Source organism: Panulirus ornatus, chromosome 26 (assembly GCF_036320965.1).
Source record: "Panulirus ornatus isolate Po-2019 chromosome 26, ASM3632096v1, whole genome shotgun sequence".
In the NCBI taxonomy this organism is placed as follows: Eukaryota; Metazoa; Arthropoda; class Malacostraca; order Decapoda; family Palinuridae; genus Panulirus; species Panulirus ornatus.
In genome coordinates this window covers 6,260,616-6,288,036 of record NC_092249.1, presented here as the reverse complement: position 1 = coordinate 6,288,036, position 27,421 = coordinate 6,260,616, and the positions used below count along the sequence as shown (strand labels likewise).

Here is a 27,421-nt window from a genome sequence, read left to right as displayed (position 1 = left end):
GGAGGTTCACATATCTGTAACATACTGGATATGAGTTAAGGATATTCATGGGTGATATGAGAGGCTGTATGTACCTGCCCCATACCATGGAGTTGCGAATGCAGGAAGGGTACTGGACACTTGGAAATAATGTGGTTGATATATTTCTAGACCTTACGGAGTGTGGAACTGTACCTGGTTATAGATGAAGCTAACCATATGAATATTTTTTTGATTGTTGACTGAAGGGTAGGGTTTTGGGAACTGAAGAATCTGAGAGTTTGTTGGATAATTTGTAAGAGTACAGTGAATAAGAGAGATAGGAAAACATAAGGAAGGTATTATCCTGGTAAATAAAATGGTTGATATTTCAATAACTTTATAAACCATGGAAGTATAACATCTTGGTTTTATGCTCTTTGTGCATATATATTTAAAAAAAAAAAAAATTGCAATCTTTACCTTCCAAAACAAAAATACCGAAATTTAAGGTCCTATAAATGTGGTTTAATGTAAATAAAACATTAATATAATGTAATTTTCAACAAATCGTAAAGCAAAGAATGGTTAGCACAGTGCTGTACCCAATTCTAAAATGTTGTGAGTCTAAAGCATTGTTATTTGAAAGCTTAATAACTCAAAGCCTCACGGCATAGAAAATGTTACCTGATTATTATGTTACTATAAAAACATGCACCAATTTCCCCACATTAAATGCAAGATTGTAATTCAAATTCCACTGATTTAATTCCCATTAATGCACTTGAAAAAAAGTAATTATCTTTTAATCTTGTTTCTCCATATGCATAAGTATGCCAGATAAACAGGCACAGTATCCAGATATGGACTGACAAATCTCTGCCATATATTTTTGGAACAAAATCCTCAGTATGGCAACTGAGAGACATTTCACAATATGAACACAAAATATACTGGAACTGAATGTGTTAATACTGGTAACACAGTACATATATTGAATGTGTATCTATAAAGTAGGTCATATCACAGAAATAAAGCTCATTTGACCTAATCCAAACACATCTGTTATGAAAGTCATGTAATCAGAATGAAATTGAAACTGTGAATTCAGTGGAAGCCCAGAAATTACAGCCAACAGTAGTTGTTAATGAAATGTGAATCGACAAAATCTGAAATCTCGTTAATATTTAATGGCATTAAGGACTAAACTGTTGGAATAATATCTAGAATGTTTATGTATTTATGAGCACTTCACAGTAATTCAAATAACCTCAAACCAGTTTTTATTACAGCACTAGTAACACCTCTTGAGTTCCTTTTTACTATAAGCTTTCATCAGGGGGGGAAGTGATCTACTGACAAAACAGGTTTAGTACATGTCATCAGGCCCAATCTCAGCTGTATATTGGAGGCCCCGTTCTTTCATAAATCGTGCACGGAGCTGCTCCTGCTCTTGTCTGCGTTCTTGTTCCACCCTCTGTGCCTCTAAGATTTCTTCAATGCTCACCTTTTCCAGAGTTGATTCCTCTTCTTTTGTGTCATCCTTAAAATATATGAAATGATATATTGAGAACTTAATGCCAAAAGATAATTATATTTTAAACATCTGGTCATACATCACGTATACGAAAGAAAGAACAGTAATGAAAAGTTACATAGAATTACAAAACTACATTACTAATGTGCTGGTATTGTTAATCAATATTTACTATCAAATCAGTCTGTGATTTGTTTGGACTTGGTTTGAAATAGCAAATAGCACATCCATGTCATGCAAAAGAGATAGAAAGTTTACAGTTGTGTATTCCTGATATTCAACAAGCGTTCAAATAGTGTAGACCAAAGTCGACAATGAATACTTAAATCACAATATTTGTACACCTTATATTTGACCATATTGGCAGCTCATCTATGTGCTGCCATTCAAGTCATCTACTTATTCTTCAATTATGTCTTTCATGTGCCATTGGAAATAATTTATTACTTAATCATTACACATAATCATTCTTATAGTTCTGATTCTATGAATAACATTTCAGCACAACATTTAAAAAGGAGAAATTCGGGTGTGATCAAACAAGTGCATAAAGAACTCACAATCTCTCCAAGTAGTACAACATTTTCTCCACGAATAACAAATACTCCACGCTCAATATCTCCATATCGGTTTCCTACATGGATACGTTCTATGGTACGATGGAGGACCAAATTAGCAAATTGGTCAACACTGCGCAAGTAGCCAATGAGCGTTCTTCCATCTCGCAAGTATACCATTAACTTTTCTGTAAAGAAATGACACTTTATTAGAAATGTTTTTTGTATAGTATCAAAGATCAGTGTTTTGGAAGTAATGTATTCATTAGTTAATTATTATTTATCTTTTAATTTACTTCAATCCATGTTCCATTTCTGTTTAGGATAGGTTATGTGCATAATGAACCACAAAGACATGATACATATTCTCAGCTTTTGGTTGACAAAAACTAACATCTTATATACCCAGAAAAATGCTCTTCATCTATTCACTGTACACACCATGTTGAGGTATTATGTAGAACATGGGTTTCCAAGAGGCCATGGAACCCTTTCAGTCTCAAGAAATATCCCATTGATCCCTATTAAGCTTTCTGTCGCTAGTATGTTGTCTCACGGTACAGAGTAAGGTGACTCCGGATAAACTCCATGCATTTCTGTCTTCATCCAGCACCCTACACATTGCTAACACTCACGTCAGCCGTACATTTCTTAACCTTACCCTTCTTTGTCTCCAGTTTTCCTTTCCTCCCTTTCAACAACATTTCAGCACTGTTGTGACCTTTGAATTTTTTCTCTTTAACTTCCTCTATTTCATACTCGTTGCTCCCTCATATTCTTAGTTTTCACTGTCAGGTCATTCCGGTCCTTAGGGAAAAATTAGGTAATTTTTCACAAAGACATGATACATATTCTCAGCTTTTGGTTGATAAAAACTAACATCTTATATACCCAGAAAAATGCTCTTCATCTATTCACTGTACACACCATGTTGAGGTATTATGTAGAACATGGGTTTCCAAGAGGCCATGGAACCCTCTCAGTCTCAAGAAATATCCCATTGATCCCTATTAAGCTTTCTGTCGCTAGTATGTTGTCTCACGGTACAGAGTAAGGTGACTCCGGATAAACTCCATGCATTTCTGTCTTCATCCAGCACCCTACACATTGCTAACACTCACGTCAGCCGTACATTTCTTAACCTTACCCTTCTTTGTCTCCAGTTTTCCTTTCCTCCCTTTCAACAACATTTCAGCACTGTTGTGACCTTTGAATTTTTTCTCTTTAACTTCCTCTATTTCATACTCGTTGCTCCCTCATATTCTTAGTTTTCACTGTCAGGTCATTCCGGTCCTTAGGGAAAAATTAGGTAATTTTTCATGTTTTTTTTCTTTAAATACATGGTTAACATTTTCACATTAACTTTTGTAGTGCAGTATTTTTCCAGAGCTAATTGCCCTATATGCGATAAAAACAAATCTGAATTTTCCCCTCCCAGAACGTAACCATTATCATATATTACTAAAGAATATATCCAAAAAAGTAGTATACTTTCATCTTTATTGGTGTGGGAAGATGCAGCTGCAAAATTTTTGATGATTTATTGTTAATTGTAATTGTTACTTTTTCCAGCAGTGTTCTTAGGTTGCTCGTGACATCTGTGGATAAGTTGAAGAATCATATACATTAGCTGGAAATTGAAAATAGAGTTGCAAAATACCAAAAGAATGCTTGTAGTGAGGGACATAGCTCTGTATTGCACCATGGTGGTAGTGGAGAGCCTTAAAGCGATTCATCTCACATTTTTCCTCATTTTGTTACTCTCCCCACCTTCACGTTCACTTTTGCAGCAGAAGAAAAAAGTTGTCCAGATTATCACCCAGGTGTTCCTGTATTCTTGCAACAGTAAAAATGCAGTCGATATTACAAATTGTCAAGCAGCGTAGCAGTAAAATCATAGTCACATAAAACTGAATTGCATCAAATAAGGTGATAATTATTATGTATAACAAATGTGGGATTAATTAAGAGTAAGTGAACAGAGGCTTTAAATAAAACGAGTATAAGCTAGTTGCTGAAATCATTATAGAAATATACAAACATTATATTTGTGCTCTATGATCTAGTAGTTAACATCAAGTTTTACGTTGGTGTTGGGTTTTTGCGAGACATTTAAATTTGAATTACGAGTGACATTTTAATTTGAATATTTATCATTCAAAATCATTCTTAGCTGCTAGGGCGATATGATTAGCTTCTTGGACATTGTGGATATTTTTTTTTACAAGTGTATTACCTACTTTTACATCAATTAATCCGGGTTTCCCCGAAATACTATAATCACTTTAATATCACATAATACGAGAGATAGGCAAGTCCTCTTCCTAGAATATAAATAAGCCATTTGCTGAAGCTAATGACGGTGCGGAGTGCAACTAGGCAATTACCATTGTTCTAATAATATGACACTACTCCCCTCCCAACCCCATACTTCTAAGCCTCGCCCACTCAAGTATTTGGATATTAAAAAAAAAATCTCAACTGTATAGAGTACAATATCAACTCCATAGAGTATTAGGACCCCATTGGCACCACAGTTACCATCTGGAAAAAAAAAAAAAGGCCCACACGTGCATCTTCGTCATGACATCATACCCCAGGGTAACAATTAAGGGAGGCAACATATATATATATATACTAACCTTCCATGGACATTATACCCACTTAATTACTCTCATGCAACATTTAATTATTAACGTACTATCTAATTCAGCGAAGAGTTGCGCTGCGCCGGGGATTGTGTTCATAATGGTGGCTTAAGGGAGTCGTGGTCTTCCACCATTAGGCTAACTGGTCCCTCTCTCTCCCTCAGCTGTTTGTTTGGACAGATACGAGCCTAAAATTATTTACGGGGCTGCGACTAACTTGTTTTGATGGCTACGAGCCTATTTATATTTACTAAATACTTCAATTTATTATCATTTATGACGTTAGTATTAACATGGATTGTTTTGGAGTATTGTATTAAATTTTTTTCTTTATATTTGAATTGGTAGAGTACTTGATCTTGTACTAATATGGTCTATTTCAAACCTTGCTAGAATATTTTATCTCTAAATAACACTTATTTTTTTTATATGTTCGTAAGGAATATACGTAATGTTGCAAGTATTTTGCATAAATATCAAGTTGAAGTTCACTATTAGATTGTCAGCGTTCACATATTTCTGCGGTGTGACGTCACTTGTACGTCATACGTCAATATAGAACAATTTTGTAATATGTCTTCGCACTGGAATCTTATGCAGGCAACTCATAGAACAGGGATGAACAGTTGGAATAGCCATGAAAAAAAATTATATTATACGATGTGGGAGTAGTTAGTATTGTAATATAGGTGATTTTAATATGGCCCCCAACCAACGTATTATTTTTGATATATTTAGAAATGAGTCTAACGAAACTTCGATCTTCTATCATAGTAAATCCATTTCTATATCTGGCTGGACAATGAGATCTCATTTCATTGAGTTGTGTGAGGGGAAAAAAAATGTCACATGGCATATAAGAACGTGTTACTCCCTCAAAATTCCTCTTACATCTTTATGAATATACTTAGATATTACTGTAACATTTGCATGATTGGAATTCCTACGTAATGGAAATAGCTTAAGTTTGCCTCTAAGGAAACTTAGGTGTCCTGTTTCGATGTCAAAACTTCTTTTTTTCTTCCCTTCTGAGCAGTTGCTCTGAGATAAATGTTTTGAGTCGTCCATGTCCCAATGCAACATGGTTTTTGCGCCCGAGAACTGGCTGCTTGTGTGCCCCCCCATCACTATATATCGCGCAATACTCGGCAAACTGCAGCATCGTATGATTTCTCTGTGGCCTTTGGCAACTCAAGGGTAGGCCGTTTTGATAACTGTTTCTTTCCCTACACCTCCAAGCTTTTGGAACTCTCAACCTTCTTATGGCTTTCTCAAATAACTATAACCTGGACCATTTTAGAATAGGGTTTTCACTTCCTCCAATAGGTTACAGAAAACCATTTTCTTTTTGCGTAGAAAGTGATTTATTTTAATCAATTTATGGACACATATTGTACATGGTTTTGCATATAAAATCAGTAGGAAAATAGAATTAAAATATCAAAAAGTACATAGTGACGTGTAGTATAAAGTATATATATATATATATATATATATATATATATGATTAGGTAATTGCTAGGTGGCATATATGAGTTCTGTAGGAGAAAATGATAGATTGTATATAAATTTTGATCATATAGACTTGAGTTAATGTGTTGAGTGGATATATAAGGTGTCCCAAAAACTTTATTTACTTTTTGACACATAACTCATTGAATTTGATTAATTATAACCATTAATCTTGTTTCAAAGCCAATAAACACTGCATTGATTGTCGTTTAAAAGAGTACATGATTTTTTTGAGGACTTCTGCCATTTTTAGTGTCAATTGGATCTAAAAAGAAAAGAAAAAAAAATTATAGGGTGTCGAAATGTGAGTAGATCTTCTTTTGGGGGAGGGAACACCCTGTATAGTCAGTGTACCATCTTCGTCAGGAGGTAACGACACATCTCGGGGAGGGTGGAAGGCAGGGCACACTCGGGTTCGATCTCAGGGGCGTCTGGTACTTGGGGCGCCTCCCGCTCAGAGAGGTAATACTGGTGGTGGCGGTGGTGTTGTGAGGCCCTTCGCTGGTGTCGAAGCTGGGCCACCAGCACGCCCGTGGCCACCAGGAGGGCGCAGCAGAAGGCGAAGAAGGAGGCGAGGCGGGTGAGTATGAGGTGGGGCGGGAGGAGGAGGAAGAAGAGCCAATGGTCGAGCAGGAGTTGCAATACAGCAGCCATGGCCACCAGAACCAGCACCCTGCGCGGTGTATTGCGCTGTGGGCACATCCACACACGGGTTAGGGTTATATATATATATATATATATATATATATATATATATATATATATATATATATATATATATATATATATATATTTATATTTTATTATACTTTGTCGCTGTCTTCCGCGTTTGCGAGGTAGCGCAAGGAAACAGACGAAAGAAATGGCCCAACCCACCCACATACACATGTATATACATACGTCCACACACGCAAATATACATACCTACACAGCTTTCCATGGTTTACCCCAGACGCTTCACATGCCTTGATTCAATCCACTGACAGCACGTCAACCCCTGTATACCACATCGCTCCAATTCACTCTATTCCTTGCCCTCCTTTCACCCTCCTGCATGTTCAGGCCCCGATCACACAAAATCTTTTTCACTCCATCTTTCCACCTCCAATTTGGTCTCCCTCTTCTCCTCGTTCCCTCCACCTCCGACACATATATCCTCTTGGTCAATCTTTCCTCACTCATTCTCTCCATGTGCCCAAACCACTTCAAAACACCCTCTTCTGCTCTCTCAACCACGCTCTTTTTATTTCCACACATCTCTCTTACCCTTACGTTACTTACTCGATCAAACCACCTCACACCACACATTGTCCTCAAACATCTCATTTCCAGCACATCCATCCTCCTGCGCACAACTCTATCCATAGCCCACGCCTCGCAACCATACAACATTGTTGGAACCACTATTCCTTCAAACATACCCATTTTTGCTTTCCGAGATAATGTTCTCGACTTCCACACATTCTTCAAGGCCCCCAGAATTTTCGCCCCCTCCCCCACCCTATGATCCACTTCCGCTTCCATGGTTCCATCCGCTGCCAGATCCACTCCCAGATATCTAAAACACTTCACTTCCTCCAGTTTTTCTCCATTCAAACTCACCTCCCAATTGACTTGACCCTCAACCCTACTGTACCTAATAACCTTGCTCTTATTCACATTTACTCTTAACTTTCTTCTTCCACACACTTTACCAAACTCAGTCACCAGCTTCTGCAGTTTCTCACATGAATCAGCCACCAGTGCTGTATCATCAGCGAACAACAACTGACTCACTTCCCAAGCTCTCTCATCCCCAACAGACTATATATATATATATATATATATGTATATATATATATATATATATATATATATATATATATATATATATATATATATATATATATATATATATATATATTGGAAAGGATTACAATTTTGCGCGTGATCAAGATATTCCTATGAGTCCACGGGGGAAAATGAAACACGATAAGTTCCCAAGTGCACTTTCGTGTCATAATCACATCATCAGGGGAGACACAAGAGAGAAATATAACAGTCAGTTGATATACAACGAAGAGATGAAGCTAGGACGCCATTTGGTAAACATGTGATTGTCCAAATGGCGTCCTAGCTTCATCTCTTCGTTGTATATCAACTGATTGTTATATTTCTCTCTTGTGTCTCCCCTGATGATGTGATTATGACACGAAAGTGCACTTGGGAACTTATCATGTTTCATTTTCCCGTGGACTCATAGGGATATATATATATATATATATATATATATATATATATATATATATATATATATATATATATATATATATATATATCATATTATTTACCAATAGTCTAATGACTTGTTATATCCTAACTGGTGAGCTAGATACGAACACATAAAGTATGTGGAATAAACATGAGTTGAATAACACCATGAATCACCACCATTGCTAGATAACCAATTTATGACACCAGCAACGACCATTATTATTATTTATTTTGTAATGGGAATTGTAAGAATAAATTGAGGATGAATTACGTAGGATAAATATAAATAAACACACACTTAGATTCTTGTCACAGTGGCAGGTTAGTATAATACTCACTCTAGCTCATAGTATACTCACCCTAGCCCACAGTATACTCACCCTAGCCCATAGTATACTCACCCTAGCCCATAGTATACTCACCCTAACCCATAGTATACTCACCCTAACCCATAGTATACTACCCTAACCCATAGTATACTACCCAACCCATAGTATACTACCCTAACCCATAGTATACTACCCTAACCCATAGTATACTCACCCTAGCCCATAGTATACTACCCTAACCCATAGTATACTACCCAACCCATAGTATACTACCCTAACCCATAGTATACTACCCTAACCCATAGTATACTACCCTAACCCATAGTATACTACCCTAACCCATAGTATACTACCCAACCCATAGTATACTACCCTAACCCATAGTATACTACCCTAACCCATAGTATACTACCCTAACCCATAGTATACTACCCAACCCATAGTATACTACCCTAACCCATAGTATACTACCCTAACCCATAGTATACTCACCCTAACCCATAGTATACTACCCTAACCCATAGTATACTACCCAACCCATAGTATACTCACCCTAGCCCCATAGTATACTACCCTAACCCATAGTATACTCACCCTAGCCCCATAGTATACTACCCTAGCCCCATAGTATACTACCCTAACCCATAGTATACTCACCCTAGCCCACAGTATACTCACCCTAGCCCCGCAGTATACTCACCCTAGCCCACAGTATACTCACCCTAGCCCAATAGTATACTACCCAACCCATAGTATACTACCCTAACCCATAGTATACTACCCAACCCATGGTATACTACCCTAACCCATAGTATACTACCCTAACCCATAGTATACTCACCCTAGCCCCGCAGTATACACACCCTAGCCCCACAGTATACTCACCCTAGCCCACAGTATACTCACCCTAGCCCCACAGTATACTCACCCTAGCCCCACAGTATACTCACCCTAGCCCCACAGTACACACACCCTAGCCCCACAGTATACTCACCCTAGCCCACAGTATACTCACCCTAGCCCACAGTATACTCACCCTAGCCCACAGTATACTCACCCTAGCCCACGGTATACACACCCTAGCCCCACAGTATACTCACCCTAGCCCCACAGTATACTCACCCTAGCCCACGGTATACACACCCTAGCCCCACAGTATACACACCCTAGCCCCACAGTATACTCACCCTAGCCCCACAGTATACTCACCCAAGCCCCACAGTATACACACCCTAGCCCCACAGTATACTCACCCTAGCCCCACAGTATACTCACCCTAGCCCCACAGTATACACACCCTAGCCCCACAGTATACTCACCCTAGCCCACAGTAACAGGGGCTTGGTGGGGCGGTACGTGAGGAGTCTGGGGCCCCACACCAGAGCGAGGGACACCGTCAGCGCCGTCGTCAGCACCGTCAGGCGTGTCAGAAGGGGCGGGCTGGTCTCTCTGTACACCACAGCGTCACACCAAGGGTCGTACACACACTTCCAGGCAGGCAACCGACTCATCTGAGGGAGGGAGGGAGGGCTGTGACACACCTGGAGGGAGGGAGGGACTGTGACACACCTGGAGGGAGGGAGGGAGGGGCTGTGACACACCTGGAGGGAGGGAGGGAAGGGCTGTGACACACCTGGAGGGAGGGGCTGTGACACACCTGGAGGGAGGGGCTGTGACACACCTGGAGGGAGGGAGGGGCTGTGACACACCTGGAGGGAGGGAGGGAGGGGCTGTTACACACCTGTACGTCCGTGGCAGGTGTGATGTGGACAGTGAACATGCTGCCAGGTGTACTGAATATGCCAGGTGTACAGTGACAGCTGTACGTGTCAGATGTACAGCTGTCACTGTACGTGCCAGGTGTACAGCTGTCACTGTACGTGCCAGGTGTACAGCTGTCACTGTACGTGTCAGATGTACAGCTGTCACTGTACGTGTCAGATGTACAGCTGTCACTGTACGTGCCAGGTGTACAGCTGTCACTGTACGTGTCAGATGTACAGCTGTCACTGTACGTGTCAGATGTACAGCTGTCACTGTACGTGCCAGGTGTAAGAAGGACAGTGCCCTAGGCAGGTGTATACCTCCATTGGCCTTTTAGCTCAGGCCAGGACAACCAAGTTGATCAATTCTGGTATGAAAGTAGAACACACACTGCATTCACTCTTCATGAAGAACATAGAAGACCCCTCCGTCAAAGTACATATGTGGAACAAAATCACTGTGTCAGGTGTAGCTCTGCTTGTGACATAGATATCTAAGTTAGTAAGATAACTTAGTTTAGATATAGATGATCTTAGAGGATTATTATGTAGTAAACAATGTATACCAAGCTGGCTCAAGACTTGGAGAAAAAAATTATAATTAGAATTATAATGATTTAATTTCCAGTTATTTACTCGTTTATTTTTTAATGGCTTGGGGGGGGGGGCATTTGTGATAATAAAGGGCCAAAATATAGACATTACTATAATGAAGTTAAAAGATAGATATAGATATAATGCAGTTCTTATACGTAGCTAAGGAGGTAGCTAAAGTTAATTAGAAATATGTATATATTTTAGACCACAATGTAAACTGAATAGTTATGTATATATGACGAATGTCACATTTTGGGAAGAACTTGTGGGTCATAGAAGGATAGAAGGAGGGAACATTGAGCATGGTAGGCCATAGAAGGAGGGAACATTGACCATGGTAGGCCATAGAAGGAGGGAACATTGACCATGGTAGGCCATAGAAGGATAGAAGGAGGGAACATTGACCATGGTAGGTCATAGAAGGATAGAAGGAGGGAACATTGACCATGGTAGGCCATAGAAGGAGGGAACATTGACCATGGTAGGCCATAGAAGGAGGGAACATTGACCATGGTAGGCCATAGAAGGATAGAAGGAGGGAACATTGACCATGGTAGGTCATAGAAGGATAGAAGGAGGGAACATTGAGCATGGTAGGCCATAGAAGGAGGGAACATTGACCATGGTAGGCCATAGAAGGAGGGAACATTGAGCATGGTAGGCCATAGAAGGAGGGAACATTGACCATGGTAGGCCATAGAAGGATAGAAGGAGGGAACATTGACCATGGTAGGTCATAGAAGGATAAAAGGAGGGAACATTGACCATGGTAGGTCATAGAAGGATAGAAGGAGGGAACATTGACCATGGTAGGTCATAGAAGGATAGAAGGAGGGAACATTGACCATGGTAGGCCATAGAAGGATAGAAGGAGGGAACATTGACCATGGTAGGTCATAGAAGGATAGAAGGAGGGAACATTGACCATGGTAGGTCATAGAAGGATAGAAGGAGGGAACATTGACCATGGTAGGTCATAGAAGGATAGAAGGAGGGAACATTGACCATGGTAGGTCATAGAAGGATAGAAGGAGGGAACATTGACCATGGTAGGCCATAGAAGGATAGAAGGAGGGAACATTGACCATGGTAGGCCATAGAAGGATAGAAGGAGGGAACATTGACCATGGTAGGCCATAGAAGGATAGAAGGAAGAGGGAACTACTGACCATAGCAGGCCATAGAAGGATAGAAGGAGGGAACCACTGACCATAGTTTGGGTGAGGGAAGGGACCATGCACCAGCGGTCGTCCCTGATAGATACACGACACATGAAGGGCGATTGGAAGTGCCTGACCAACCAAGTTTGGACCCACGCCTCCACGCCCTCCTGCACGAGGCCCACGACCCACAGGCGACACACCCACGCCCTCAGGGACACGCCATCCTGTAAGGGAAGAAGGAGTTAGTGAGGACACACAGCTGGTGTGTGTGTGTGTGTGTGTGATTTTCAATTCAGATGGTTCATTTCTGTGTTCTAATCATGATTGTGTGTGTGTGTGTGTGTGTGTGTGTGTGTGTGTGTGTGTGTGTGTGTGATTTTCAATTTAGATGGTTCATTTCTGTGTTCTAATCATGATTGTGTGTGTGTGTGTGTGTGTGTGTGTGTGTGTGTGTGTGTGATTTTCAATTCAGATGGTTCATTTCTGTGTTCTAATCATGATTGTGTGTGTGTGTGTGTGTGTGTGTGTGTGTGTGATTTTCAATTCAGATGGTTCATTTCTGTGTTCTAATCATGATTGGATGTTAGGAGAGATTAGGTGGGACCTATTCAGTGTGGTTTTTTAAGTATAAAAAAATATTATCATTACAGAATTAGACACTGAAGATTAGGAACTAATTACTAGTGATTTGAAATAATGATTAGGCCCCACTCTCTCTCTCTCTCTCCCTCTCTCTCTCCCTCTCTCTCTCTCTCTCTCTCTCTCTCTCTCTCTCTCTCTCTCTCTCTCTCTCTCTCTCTCTCTCTCTCTCTCTCCTGCATGTATACAATCCACAATGGACCTCACTTTTGACCTCTCTTGATGCGTTGTATGACCTCATAGACAATTGACCTCACCTTTGACCTCCCTTGGTTCATTGTATGACCTCATAGACAATTGACCTCACCTTTGACCTCCCTTGATGCGTTGTATGACCTCATAGACAATTGACCTCACTTTTGACCTCCCTTGATGCGTTGTATGACCTCATAGACAATTGACCTCACTTTTGACCTCCCTTGAGCGTTGTATGACCTCATAGACAATTGACCTCACTTTTGACCTCCCTTGGTTCGTTGTATGACCTGGTACAGACGTATGCACAAAGACCTTTGCTGTATGCTAAATGATAACTACATCTATGTCTAAATTAACAGTCAGGATAACTACATCTATGTCTAAATTAACAGTCAGGATAACTACATCTATGTCTAAATTAACAATTATGGTAACATCTATGTCTAAATTAACGATTAGGATAACTAAATCTGTGTCTAAATTAACAATTAGGATAACTACATCAATGTCTAAATTAACAATTAGGATAACTACATCTATGTCTAAATTAACAATTAGGATAACTAAATCTAAGTCTAAATTAACAATTAGGATAACTACATCTATGTCTAAATTAACAATTGACATTACCTGGGTCATTTCGTGGACACTTGGGGGGGGGGGGTGACGCGGCCCCTAAAAGGGAGTTTCCTTTTTTCTAATAGATTTAGAATTAGATCAGGTGTCCAGGTGACCTTGAACGATGTCGTTAGTCCACTCTTTCAGGTCAAAGTATGTCGTCCCTTCTTTTTTCCTCCCCTTTTCACCCTTATTAAGCACTAGGGTTCATTTGCATATGGTTCCTGCCTCACACAAGTAGTAGAACTGTCGCATTGCTTATCTATCGCTTATCTATCACTATCTATCGCTTATCTATCACGCTAGGTGTATAAAATCTTATCAGTTTTGGCAGTTATCAACCCCCCTTTGCCAGCGGTACGATGATAGCTGGTAATATGTGTTTGGAAGTTTCTAATTAATTTTCAATTTTAAGTACTTGTTTTAAAGGGGTTAGTGGGAATAATTAATTCAATAGATAAAGATAAGTTCGAGTAGATAAATATGGCTTTTTTTTTAGGCATAATTACTTTAGAAAGAGAAAATAATATTGGCATCTTTTATTATTGATTGCAGTCAAAGTTTTATATTGTTTTCTTTGTTTGAATGTCTAAGAACTTTATATAATTAGTATTTTGTAATGTCTTAGATTTATTCACATTGGGAGACTTTATTTTTTTAACTTTAAGACACCCAAAAATCATGGCTTCCCAGGAACAAAAATAGAAATGTTTTTTTTTTATATAATAACCTTTATCTTACATAACACTCTAATGCCTCAGCTCTTCAGATAAGCTAGATAAAGAATAATATATATATAACTTTTAGAACTAGTGACTGAAGTAGAAATTGCCATAGTTAGGGTTAACATCCCCCATTTTCTGTTCTCAACTGAAAACGGGAATTTCCTGTCTTGCTCCTGGTCTAGGCAGTGGTGGAGCAAGTGACCTGTAGTGAGGCCATTTTATTTTTTTTGGCCATTTATTGCAGTTTTAGAAATCGTGTCAGCCATGGCGGACGGTATAGAAGGGAAGAAAGTGCTATTCATTTGTTTGGGTAAGTTGTTAAGTGGTTTAATTGGCCGCGAAGGGGATAATTGTAGCACGAGGCTTCGTGATTGGCTGGTTCGAGGGTGGGTGGTTGGGAGGTGGTTGGTGGACGTGTGTCTGGCACTTGTAGGTCATCGGGCTAATGAGGGTAATTAGCATGATTTAAGGCTTGGTTTGAGTCTGTTAATAATAATTAGGGGACCCTGTTTAAGCCGGTCGTTTAGGGTGGGGTAGTTAGTTCAAGAGAACGGTAGTTAAGGGAGGGGTGGGGTCGTATGTGCTGTCATGGTATGTGGGTCGATCATGGCAATTTGGCCATTAAGCCCTTCCTACGTGAGTACGATTTAACGACCCTTAGGGTACCTCTGTTACGACCCCTAGGGTTGGATAGTCTGACCCCATAAGTACGACTATGACCCTTAGGGTATCTCTATTACACCCCTGGGGTAGGGTAGTCTGACCCCATAAGTACGACTTGACGACCCCTGGGGTACCTCTGTTACAACCCTAGGGTAGAATAGTCTGTCTTCATAAGTACGACTTTACGACCCCTGGGGTACCTCTGTTACGACCCTGGGGTAGGATAGTCTGTCTATATGAGTATGACTTTATGAGCTCTAGGGTACCTCTTGTTACGACCCTGGGGTATGATGGTCTGTGTCCCCTTGAGTACGACTTTACAACCGCAAGGAAATCTCTTTTACGTCCCTGGGGTATGATGGTCTGATTTCATGAGTACGACTTTAAAAACCTTAGGGCACCTCTGTTACGACCCTTGGATATGATAGTCTGTCCCTCTCGTAAATGACCCTTGGGGTCAATACCATCCGGCCTTGTAGCTAAATTTCATCTTAGTTATGTGATATTGAAGATTGACGTTAACACTAATTTAGATATGTAATAGACTTTCTGTTACGACAGTTGTATGATTTATTTTGAATAGAAAATTGCTCAGGCCACCACGACTAGTGTTGTAGTTTTTGATGTAACAATGTGTTGGTAGTAGGGAGGGCCATGAAGATTGGAAAATGTAGCATATAGTTAAGCAATGGTAATGATGAAACACTTAAGGATACCAGAAGGATCTGCGAAAGCCTCACCTAATTTTGTCCTGGGTATGTAATTTCCCCTAATTTTTAAGTCCATGGTTGAATTATACAAACAATAGGTGAAGAAAGTTTGTTAGATTTGTCCGATTTCTCTTGCAGTAGTGCATACAAAGTCATGGGCATGTACATTTTTGTGAATGAGGCTAAGTATTTTCTTATACATCAGTATTGTTAACATTTTGAATAATTTACCAGTTAGAGTACTGGCAAATGAGAGCAGAACCATTGATACGTGAAAGGTAGACTTGACAGATGCCTTGCTTCAGCCCCATGGATGACTTTATTTGTACCTTAATTATTTATAGATATTACAGGTATTTCTCCTTAAGTTGTCTTTTGCTTCGTTGTCCACATCACACAAATCTCTATGCATAGTGTCTAATCTCTTCCACCACCACAAATAACCTCAAAAGTGTCTTGTGGACTTTTGTTATTTTGAATTTTTTGTCGTCTGGAGATTGTTTGTGTATGTGTTTAGAGGCATGTGAATATATAAACCTCCCGTAACTTGGAAGGGAACATGAGATTGCAACTTTCATATTTTGTGTAATACGGAAGCTAAGTACTTATTATTGGCTTGGGATTGATTATCGAAGGATTTGTTGATTTTTAAGAGTGTTGTATGTAATTTTATGTTGGTAATCACATTTAACTTGTTTGTCATTGCCCTCACTACTATCAACTTTTTATGTATTTTTAAGTTAACTACATTTTCCCTGATTGTCATTACCCTCACTACTATCAACTTGAAGAGTTAAAAAAACGTAATGGTGGCTAGCATGCTTTTCTAACATTTCTAGTCTCCTTTTGGTATATGTACTATGACTTTTGAAAAATTATTTCTTTCCATAGCTATATTCAATTTTATTAAGCACATCTCTTTTGCCTCCTTCATTAGTACCTCTGTTTACCAGTGTTAAAAAGAACTTTCTTGCATGAAAAGCAGTTGGAATTGAGCTAGTACTGGGTTAGGGCAAAAAAAAAAATCATGGTTGTTTAGAGTGAAGGGTTGAAAAAGTTGCAACTTCTGTTTACATATGTTATAGAGATAGTGATATTGTTTTTCAATGTGTGGCGAACAGCATAAGAGTTTTGAGGCTTTGTTAAGTGCGTTAATCGATGATGGTGAGTCGAGTAGGGAGGGCTGTGGAGATAAGCGAAAATGTGGGGTTCATCAATGGAATAGCTGGTGAAACTTAGAAAAAACCTTGAAACCTGTGAAAACCTTATGTAACATCTTGTAGATGCAGAGATTTCCCTTTATTTTCAGAGTTATGAATTAAAGTATATCAGTGGTCATGTCGTCCTTTGTATTTCACGGGTTGGGAAGATGTGACGAGGTTTTACTTTGATTATAATGATACAGCAGTAGTGAAAGCAAAAGCAGGGAAAAGGGGTGAGATATAGTGGCTTGTGGCAAGCCTGTTTGTGAATGATACGGTGTTGTTTGCTGAGAGTGAAGAGGAGTTGCAGAAGATTGTACTAAATCATGCTGTGGATATGAGGGGGAAAACCTGGAAGAAGCGAGAGAATTTAAGTACCTAGGAGTTGTCTTGGGTAAGTTTGGTGATATGGAAGGAGAGATAAGCGAGAGAGCAGTAAAGGGTAGAAGAGTCATTGGGTCCTGTAATTGAATAATGAATGGTAAAGGTGTAAGTATGGAAGTGTAGAGAGGATTAACGGACAGCATAGTCCTCTCAACCCTGAGCAATGCAGCCAAAACATGGACATGCAATAAGTCACAGAGTTTAAGAATCCAGGCTGTGAAAATGAGCATATTCGAGAAAAGCACGTGGTGTGACGAGATGGAATGAAGAAAGAAATGAAAGGATGCATGAGAGATGTGGTACGGCAGGAAATGCAAAAGGAATGAATTGTGGAGTGGTAGAATGGGTGAAACGTAATACTTTGAGGTGGTTTGGGCATATGGAAAGAATGCAAGACTGGGAGTTTACAAGGAGAGTTTATGATAGTACAGTTAAAGGGGTTGGTGTGAAGTTTGTGATAGTACAATTAAAGGGGTTGTTGTGATTGGAAGACCTCCTGTGACATGGGCATATAGGGTGGAGGGATCCTGGAGGGAGAGAAATAGTGGAAGAATGTGTGGAATGGTGTATGCAAGAGAGGCACGTAAGGCCTGGGATAAGTGGAGACTATTTTTGTCTTTGCCATCCCTTAATGGTAGTTCCTGGAGGGAACAGGCATCAGAGATATAGATAGATAGATATATTGATAGATAGAAATATCCCAGCATTATTGTGGATCCTGCCACATGTTGAACAGTATGTGTATTCTGAAGTAATTTTTGAAGTGTTCTCTTCATTCAAATCCTCATTAGATAATTCATTTGATTTTTATTCTTTTGATCTACAGTGAAATTATTAGATTAGATGATTTAAACAATGAATTCACATAGGGAATGGGTCTAAGACAAGAGATCGCACATTTTTCACATAGCATCAGAATAAAATGAATGTTAGTTGCAAAGGGAAATCAGGTGAAGTCACCATAGGTTATATTGAAGCACATAAGATGATGCATTGTTTAGGTGTATATGGTAACGTTAATTAACCCCACAGTCCCTCTCTTCATAGCCTTCTTCGTTATTAAAGTTTTTTATTATTTTTAGTCGCTGTCTCCTGCGTTAGCAAGGTGACGCAAGGAAACAGACGAAAGAATGACCTGACCCTTCCACATACACTATGTTGATATGAAGACTTGACTAACCTAATTAGTACTTAATAATTCTGTTACGACAGTATGATTTATTTTGATATAAAATGCTCGGCCACCACATCTAGTGTTTAGTTTTTGATGAACTGATGTGTATATAATGGGCCTGAAGACCTTGGAATGTCATATATTAAGCATGGTAATGTAAACCACCTTAAGGATACCCAGAAGGATCGCGAAGCGTCACCTAATTTGTCCTGGGTCATAATTCCCTTAATTTTTAAGTCCACGTTGAATTACAATACATATGGTAAGAAGTATTGTAATGATTTCCGATTTCATTCCAGGCCCATCAAATTCACTAGTTAGCCCAGTACACTTTCGTGAATGAGGCTAAGTATTTTTAACACAATTGTTAACATTCGAATATTTACCAGTTGAGTTACTGCAATGAGCAAACCATTGTACGTGAAATTAGACTTACAGATGCTTGCTTCAGCCCCATGATGACTTAATTTGTACCTTATTATTTATATATTACATATTCCCTCCTTACATTGTCCTTTTGTTCGTGTCACATCACCAAATCTCATGCATCCCGTCTAATTCTTCACCACCACAAATTAACCTTCAAAGCTTTGACCTTTTGTTATTTGAATTTTTGTCGTCTAATTGTTGTATGTTACAGCAACTGTGATCATATAACCTCCCTAACTTGAAGGAACTAGATTGCAACTTTCACTTTTGTGTCATAGGAATCAAGCACTGTATCTAAAAACTTGCACCTTGCGCATTTTTGATCTATCAAGGATTTGTCCATTTTTAAGTGGTGTCGTAATCTAATTGGTAATCACATTAACTTTTATTCATTGCCTCTACTTCTTACTTTTTTTATTTTAAAGTTAACACAATTTCCTGATTGTCATTACCCCTAACTATCACTGAGGTTAAAAAATCGTAGTAGCTACAGTCCTTTCCAACTTTCTATCCCTTTGGATAAGTACTATGACTTTCTGCAAAATTTATTCTTTCCCTATAATCAATTTATCATAAACAATCTCTTTACTCCTTCATGTACCTCTTTTACCATGTTAAAACGAATTCTATGGAAGCGTTGAATTTCTTGAGCTCATCTGGACATCTAATCTTGGCAAAAAAAAAATATCATGGTGTTTAGATGAAGGTAAAAAGTTGCAACTTCTGTTTACTTATGTAAAGCATATGATCATTTTTTCCAATTTGAGATCCATAATAAATTTGATTTTTTAAGTGTTTATCAGATAATGGTGGTCATAGGGAGGAGCATGTGAATAACCACAAATTGTGAGATCACTCCACTTCCTGAATCCACCTGCCTACTCCAATTGATGCCTGTAACATCCTTACCCTTAATCAGACCCCATATAATTTCCTATAATACTCAACACTCTTTATACCTCGAATTTGAACCCTCGACCTTTTCCGTGGCCTTATGATACAGTCGCCTAATCCTTCCGCCATTCACCTCAGGCACTCACTGACATAATACATTGAATATCCTTACCAACCAGTGAACAACACAGTAACCCCCTTTATAATAAATTCCACTGCAATACCATCCAAACCTGCTGCCTTTCAGGCTTTCATCTTCCACAAAGCTTTCACTATCTCTTCTTTGTTTACCAAACCATTCTCCCTGACCCTCTAAATTTGCACACCACCTTGACCAAAACACCCTATATCTGCCACTCTTATCATCAAACACATTAAACAAACCTTCAGAATACTCACTTCATCTCCTCACTTCACCAATACTTTTTATTACCTCCCCATTAACCCCCTTTGCTTATGTTCCCATTTGTTCTTGTCTTACCTCACTTTATTTACCTCCTGGGAGTGGATTTAGCAGCTGATTGAACCATGGAAGCAGAAGTGAATCACAGGGTGGGGGAGGGGGCAAAGGTTCTGGGAGCGTTGAAGAATGTGTGGGAATGTTGAGGAATGTGTGGAAGGTAAGAACATTATCTCAAAGAGCAAAAATGGGTGTGTCTGAAGGAATAGTGCTTCCAACAATGTTATGTGGTTGCGAGGCATGGGCTGTAGATAGGGTTATGCATAGGAGGGTGGATGTGTTGGAAATGAAATGTTTGAGGACAATATGTGGTGTGAGATGGTTTGATCAAGTAAGTAATGAAAGGGTAAGAGAGATATGAGGTAATAGAATGAGTGTAGTTGAGAGAGCAGAAGAGGGTTTGTTAAATTGGTTTGGTCACATGAAGAAAATGAGTGAGGAAAGATTGACAAAGGTATATGTGTCAGAGGTAGAGGGAACGAGGAGAAGCAGGAGACCAAATTGGAGATGGAAGGATGGAGTGAGAAAGATTTTCAGCTATTGGGGCCTGAACATACAGAAGAGTGAAGGGAGTGCAAGGAATAAAGTGAATTGGAATGATGTGGTGTACCGGAGGTGACTTCCTGTCAGTCGATTGAACCAGGGCATGTGAAGCGTCTTAGGGTAAACCATGGAAATTTTTGTGGGGCCCGGATGTGGAAAGGGAGCTGTGGTTATGGTGCGTTGCACATAGCAGCTAGAGACTGAGTGTGAATGAATGTGGCGTTTTTTTTTTTCTTTTCTTAGCGCTACCTCGTGGGTGTGTGTGTGTGTGTGTGTGTGTGCACTTTTTCATGTGTGGCAGGGTGGCGACGGGATGGATGAAGGCAGCAAGTATGAATATGCACATGTGTATGTATATGTATGTATAGCTTGAAATGCATAGGTATATATATGCGCATGTATGGGCATTTATGTATATACATGTGTATGTGGGTAGGTTGGGCCATTCTTTTGTCTGTTTCCTTGCAATACCTCGCTAACATGGGAGACGGTGATTAAGTATAATGATAATGATATTCATGTTATTCCCAAAGTGCAAATTTATCAGCATTTCACATGTCATCGTTCATACTCCTTCAACAGGCAACATCTGTCGATCACCTACAGCGGAAGCTGTGTTCAATCATGTGCTTAAGGAACGAGGACTCAAGGGATGGGAAGTGGACTCAGGTGCCATTGGAAGTTGGCATATTGGACTTAACCCAGATAGGCGTGCTATCAATGTAATGAAGAGGCACAATATACCTATGGATCACAAAGCTAGAAAGGTAAGCCATTTTTGGTTTAAGTATGAAAAGACTTTATTATATGGTGCAAAGATATACCTATCTATTTTGTCAATAGATGCTGCTAGACCCCTCTCACCCATCACTCCATAACCAACAACCAATGCCATTGCAGAAACGAAAACTTCTTTTTTAAGCTCTTATTTATTCAATTTACACTCCACCCCCTCCCCAACAAGCAAAACATTTGCAGAATACCATCATGCTGTGATAACTGAAGAAGCACAAATTAATGGCCCCCAGAACTTGCGTTCACACCATACCAATGTACAGAATTTCCTTTTCAAAATAGTTTTTCATCGTCAACCAGCTGCAATTTCCTTTTTTTTTTTTTCCATAGTGTTTATCATAGTTTCAGAAATTTATTTTTCAACAGATTAAGAAAGCTGATTTTGTGCACTATGACTACATCTTTGGAATGGATCATGATAATATTGCGGACATCAAAGCTTGTGCTCCGAAGACATATACAACTCAGATTGAACTCTTTGGCTCGTATGATCCAAAAAAGGAGCTGATTATCAGAGATCCTTATTATGTAAGTTACTTTTATAATTTGCACTGAGTGATTGTAGTCACTGATAGAACATAGGTATGTGGGATTTCTGAGATGGAAGTTATGAAGAACTTTCACCATAATGGGAAATTTGGGTTGCTATCCATTGCATTTAGGATTAAAGAACTCTTCATTGATCAAGGTTCACTGTAAGTATAAACATAGAGCTTATCCATTGAAAATAGGTTATATACCATTGTCAATCATTTGGATCCTTCTAGGTGAGGAAAATCATTCAAATTCTCATCATGTTATTTACATATCAGCTGATTGATAATCCTTGATGAATACACGTGTAAACACCATATTTGCATAAGGAAACGTGAATAAAGAATATCAAATAGTGAACTTGAACATGTGCTAGTCAATCTGCCGGTTGCTACAGAGCAGACATGTTCAGTTTGGCTCCTCATCCACAAACATTATCAGAAACATTATGTGTGCCATTGTATCACTGATTTTTCAAGATGTCGGACCAACAGCTACTTTAGATTGACATTTTTAAAGTGATGTCACCTGTTGAGATGGTGTTGCAAAGAGAATCCACGTGTTTGTGTCTCACTTGATAAATATGTTTACTAGGCTCTTGCCAACTTGTGGCGTAAGGGTTGGGGATCCAAGTTATTGAAAGCTGACTACCGCCATAAGTTCATGCTTACATGCACTCAATCTTATCTGTTTCTCTGTCAGTCCTAATATCATGACTCCATATCCAGTATGATGGGGTGGATGAAGCTCACACGCTGACTGAACATCACACACACATCATCAGTTTGTGCTTGATCTGTCCCTTGTAACTGGATGGAACGATGGCAGTTGATAGTTTATAGAAAAGTAGATTTTATTGATATGATTTGTCCCTTGTAACTGGATGGAATGATGACAGTTGATAGTTTATAGAAAAGTAGATTTTATTGATGTGATTTGTTTCACGTGATATTTGACGTCAGGTAATATAAACCAAATTATTACCTCATATTGCTTTTGTTTTACCACATAGTAAATCATTCCTTAATTATGTGATAGTATTTGATATATTAACTGATTCCTTAATTATGTAGTATTTGATATATCTTTAATCATATTTTTTCTTCCAAATAGGACGATGGTGATGAAGGATTTGAGAAATGCTACGAGCAGTGTTTGCGATGTAGTAATGGCTTCCTGGATTCCCTGAAGTAACTGAGATGAAGCAATCAAACTTTCTAGATTTTTCAAGCTTCCAAATTTAAACAGGTTTATATTAGTGCTTTTCATTTTAAATGTTTTATGAAGGCTGTGATCATGCTGTTAGAAAGGGAACCTTATCCATTTTCATTTGAACTTTAGAAAGTGATGCACTCTTATAATGGAAAAATAGATGGGATGGTATGAAAGAAAATTTAGAAATTTTAGATATGGCTTCAAGTGTTCATCTGTAGTCATGCAATTATAAGAATATTTTTTTTCACCATATCTACCATATCTTGAAGTCCAGGTTTAATTAACACTTTTATTTTACCATGCAAGCGAAGAATTATGCAAGCCTCATTACTGCTGATCTAGCAAATAAGCTTTTTAAAGTCCCAGTGATATTCAGAAAGGATAAATATTTTGTTTTTTAAGTTTAACTTACTGTTTTATTAGAGAACTCCATGGAGGAGGTTGATGTACATTCTGGGTCAATTTTAATTGGTAGGGTTTTACACTATTGTCACGAAATTAGGATGCTCTCAAATTTTCTGGCACGTACCATGTTTGTGGAGTGGACCAGGTGTTTGTTCTGAAGACTTTGTGTAAGAAATACCTGTTGAGTAAATCTTTGTGATATTTTGTATCTGGAAAAGCTTATGATAGGTTTGTGGAGAAAGGTTGTGTGAGTTGTTATGAATATATGGAGTTAATGGAAAATTAGTAAATGCTGCGAGGAGTCCTTACAAGAGAGAGTAAGGCATATGTGTGTGTAGGAAAGGAGGGGGGTGAGTGGTTCTTTCTGAAGATTAAGGTGTTTCAAGGATGTGATGTGTCTGTGGTAGTTTAATCTGTTTATAGACAGGATTATGAGAGAAATGAATGCAAGAGCTTAAGAGCAAGGGGTAGTTCTACAGTATACTCCAGGGATGGAAATTGGATGTGAATCAGTTGATGTTTGTATGTTACATGGCTATGGCAGCAGACTCTGGAGAGAAACTCCACAAGCAGGTGACAGAATTTGGGGCAGTAGGTGAAAGGAGAAAGTTTAGAGTAAATTTGAACAAAAGTAAGGTAAGGAGGTACAGCAAAGGGGTGATTTAGGAGGTTGAAGTGTGAAGTTGAACAAGGAAAACTTTGAAGAAGTGGATTTTTTGAGGCACCAGTGAGTGGACATGATAGAAGATGGAACTGGATGGGGAGATAAAGTGAGCCATATGGTAAGGGGGAAGGGCTTATGATCCGTAATGCATTAATGAGTATGTAGAAGGAAGGGTGTGTGTCTATAAGGGTAAAGACGGGTATGTGTGACGTTATTGTAGTCCTGTAGCAGTTTTGTATAGATCTGGGTCTTTAGCTCCTGAATGCAAAAGAACAGAATAGGGTGAACAGTTTAGAAATTAAATGCTTGAGAACGATAAGTAGTATTAGGAAGGATTGACAGTCATGATCCGAGTAAGAGCATAGACCAGGGCTTGCTTAAGTGGTTCAACCGTATGGAGAGGATAAGCAAAGAAAGATTGACCGAAAGATTCTACCTGTCAAAAGTGGAGTGAGGAAGACAGATGGGAGGCAAAGAAGGAGATGGAGTGGAGTAGGCTTTGTGGTACTGAGATCTGATTATATTTTTATATGCATTTGCTTCACCCACCTGGGCAAAGCAGTGTTAGGAAGAAACAGCCTTGCTGTCTGTTTGTCATGTATAATGCACCAAAATGAGAGCCTGCCATCCACAGACGAAGCCATGGTTTACCCAGACTGTTTCATATGTTATGGTTCAGCTCCTTGACAGCACATTACCCCTTGGATAGTGCCTCAGTCCAGCTCATTCTGTCTCATGCACATCTTTCACCTTCGTGTGTTGAGGTCTACATTCTCCAGAGCCAACCTCAATCCATGCTTCCATCTCCTAGATCTCCACCCTCCACTTCTGACGTGTAGATTCTCTCTGTCAGTCTGTCCTCATCCTCTCTGTTTTTTCAGAACCACCTCAGAACTCCGAGATCAGCTCACAATCAGACAAGTTAGCTTGAGTTTGAGTGGAGAGAAGAACCTGGAGGAAGTGGGATGTTTTGGATGCGTGGGAGTGGATAGAGCAGCAAATGGAACTATGGAAGGTGATCATAGCAGCAAATGGAACTATGGAAGTTGAAATGAGCAAGAACGAGTGAAGGGGCTAAGGTCATAGGTACATTTAGGAGCATGTGGAAAGGAAGGTCACTGTCTCTTGGGGCAAAAGTGGGTTTGTTAGGTGCCATAGTAATTCTGACAGTGTTATATGGATGTGAAGCATGGACATGAATTAAACGTTTAAAAAAGAGAATATGATGGATGTATTGGAAAAAAAAATGTTTGAGGGCAGTATTTGATGTGATGAAGGTTGATTAATTAAGACATGATAGGTCAAGGGAGATGTAAAAATGGATGTGTTTGAGGGATAATGGTCCTGACAGTGTTGTATAAATGTGAGGCATGGGCAAATAGTATGGCATAAGGAGGCTTTATTTGCAAGTAGATGTTTGAGGACTATATGTGGTGTAAGGAAGGTTAATCAAATCATTTAAGAAATGACATAGTTAGGGAAAGGTTTGATATGACAGCAAGGGGGAGGTGTGGTAGTAAGTGGATTTTTCATGACATAACTGAGGAGGTTGGGCTGTAATGATTTGAACATATGGATGGAATAAATTAACATGACTCACTGGAAGTGGAGGGAACAAAGAAAAGGGGGAAACCAAGGTGGAGAAGGAAGAATGGAATTAACGATGCTCTGAGATTTTGGGGCCGGGACATGGAATAAGATATGAGGTGTTCAAAGGAGTAGTGGGAATTAGAGGAATTTAGTAGGCAGAGGGCATAGTGTTGTCACAGGGCTGAACCAGGGCATATGAAGCAGAGGAAACAGTGGAAGGGTTTATGGGGCCTGATTGTGGTTTTGGCACAATGTGCGTGACGGGAAGAGAGTGGATGTGAGGGGCTGAGGCCATTTCTTCAACTGTTCGTGGCATTATCTCTATAATGTAGGAAATGTTGAACACGTTTGAAAGAAATATGTTTACAAATTTACATATCTTCCCTCATTCGTACATGTCTTCTGTTTCCTACCAAAGTGAGGTAGTGTCTAGAACAGACAACTGGAGCTTAGAGGAAAAGTCATCGCTTGGCTCCTTCCTGTTTTTCTTGTTAACAGTATTGATACAGGAGAGGAGGATAAACATCCTTCCACTCCCAACCTTCTTAGTTGCCTTCTGTGATACACAGAAGGTAGTGGGTAGTCTTCTTTCTACCCTGTAACCAGGGATACATTTACAAATTATTACATATGTTTACATATGTATTTGTCCTTCGAAATTGCATCCACAGAGTGCGGAAAGCACCTGCAGTGACTAAGGCAACATTTAACAGCCATACAGATATCAAAATATTGGCGGGGAACTAAATAGTGCTCGCAGATTATTTGTGCAAGTAATGATTCCCACCATCTGCCGTGCAAATTGTTGTATGATGATTTCCTCTGTTTAAGGATCATCCCAGTCCCACAGCTCCTTTTTCATCAGAAGTGTCACCTCTTCCTATGCTGTTATTATTATTTAAGGTCTTATAATTTTACCCAAGTATTTTAAGTTCAACTTTTTTCAAATGGTTAGATTCTAAGTAGGAATAAGCATATTTTGTATGGAGAGATTTCATATGAGTTTTTGATTAAATGTGACTTAGTTTGGGAAGACTTTATTTATCTTTCCTTGATATAGTGACCTTATGTAGTTTGTTGCCATTTTATAGACGATAATGCTTAGTTTTTAAGAGTACCCATAAACTAAGGATACTTCAAGATCATGATTTGTCTACCAAAGTGTTGTGCAGTAGCCCAGATAACAGTGCTGTGTTACAGTGGCTCTCAGATTCATTTGAACCAGCCATTGATTGGTGACAGTGTACCAGCTACATAATGAT

At 39.2% G+C, this 27,421-nt stretch overlaps 3 protein-coding genes across 5 annotated transcripts; 1 reads left to right on the top strand and 2 right to left on the bottom strand.

Moving 5' to 3' along the window:
- Positions 1 to 345: 345 nt before the first annotated feature.
- LSm1 (U6 snRNA-associated Sm-like protein LSm1) lies at positions 346 to 4,897 on the bottom strand. The gene is made up of 3 exons (XM_071677933.1): positions 4,754 to 4,897; positions 2,056 to 2,240; positions 346 to 1,501 (listed from the first exon to the last, which is right to left on the bottom strand). The coding sequence occupies exons 1-3, from the start codon at positions 4,797 to 4,799 to the stop codon at positions 1,328 to 1,330; spliced, it is 405 nt and encodes a 134-aa protein (XP_071534034.1). The 5' UTR covers positions 4,800 to 4,897; the 3' UTR covers positions 346 to 1,327.
- LOC139757426 (low molecular weight phosphotyrosine protein phosphatase-like) lies at positions 2,084 to 27,192 on the top strand. 3 transcript variants are annotated; one of them, XM_071677931.1, is made up of 4 exons: positions 2,084 to 2,219; positions 21,539 to 21,723; positions 22,118 to 22,279; positions 23,399 to 27,192. In XM_071677931.1, exons 1-4 carry the CDS (start codon positions 2,201 to 2,203, stop codon positions 23,477 to 23,479), a joined length of 447 nt encoding a protein of 148 aa, XP_071534032.1. In that variant the 5' UTR covers positions 2,084 to 2,200; the 3' UTR covers positions 23,480 to 27,192. The 3 variants fall into 3 exon arrangements, with proteins under 3 accessions (XP_071534032.1, XP_071534031.1, XP_071534030.1); XM_071677930.1 differs by lacking the exon at positions 2,084 to 2,219 and adding an exon at positions 14,568 to 14,807; XM_071677929.1 differs by lacking the exon at positions 2,084 to 2,219 and adding an exon at positions 15,775 to 15,915.
- On the bottom strand, positions 6,041 to 14,024 carry LOC139757425 (uncharacterized). The gene is made up of 4 exons (XM_071677928.1): positions 13,785 to 14,024; positions 12,365 to 12,541; positions 10,114 to 10,305; positions 6,041 to 6,902 (listed from the first exon to the last, which is right to left on the bottom strand). Exons 1-4 carry the CDS (start codon positions 13,791 to 13,793, stop codon positions 6,558 to 6,560), a joined length of 723 nt encoding a protein of 240 aa, XP_071534029.1. The 5' UTR covers positions 13,794 to 14,024; the 3' UTR covers positions 6,041 to 6,557.
- Positions 27,193 to 27,421: the final 229 nt, after the last annotated feature.

Bases quoted from the DNA above. Each gene is read 5' to 3' on its own strand.
- LSm1 (XM_071677933.1), bottom strand. From the start codon at position 4,799: ATGAACACAATCCCCGGCGCAGCGCAACTCTTCGCTGAATTAGATA. The intron at 2,241-4,753 runs GTACGTTAATAA...ATTTCTTTACAG, and splicing joins ACTCTTCGCTGAATTAGATA to AAAAGTTAATGGTATACTTG. The intron at 1,502-2,055 runs GTGAGTTCTTTA...ATATATTTTAAG, and splicing joins TTGTACTACTTGGAGAGATT to GATGACACAAAAGAAGAGGA.
- LOC139757425 (XM_071677928.1), bottom strand. The intron at 10,306-12,364 runs GTCAGTGGTTCC...TCCCTCCCTCAG, and splicing joins CTTCCCTCACCCAAACTATG to ATGAGTCGGTTGCCTGCCTG. The intron at 6,903-10,113 runs GTGAGTATACTG...ATGTGCCCACAG, and splicing joins CCCTGTTACTGTGGGCTAGG to CGCAATACACCGCGCAGGGT.
- LOC139757426 (XM_071677929.1), top strand. From the start codon at position 15,849: ATGGTAATGATGAAACACTTAAGGATACCAGAAGGATCTGCGAAAGCC. The intron at 15,916-21,538 runs GTATGTAATTTC...CTCCTTCAACAG, and splicing joins CTCACCTAATTTTGTCCTGG to GCAACATCTGTCGATCACCT. The intron at 21,724-22,117 runs GTAAGCCATTTT...ATTTTTCAACAG, and splicing joins TGGATCACAAAGCTAGAAAG to ATTAAGAAAGCTGATTTTGT.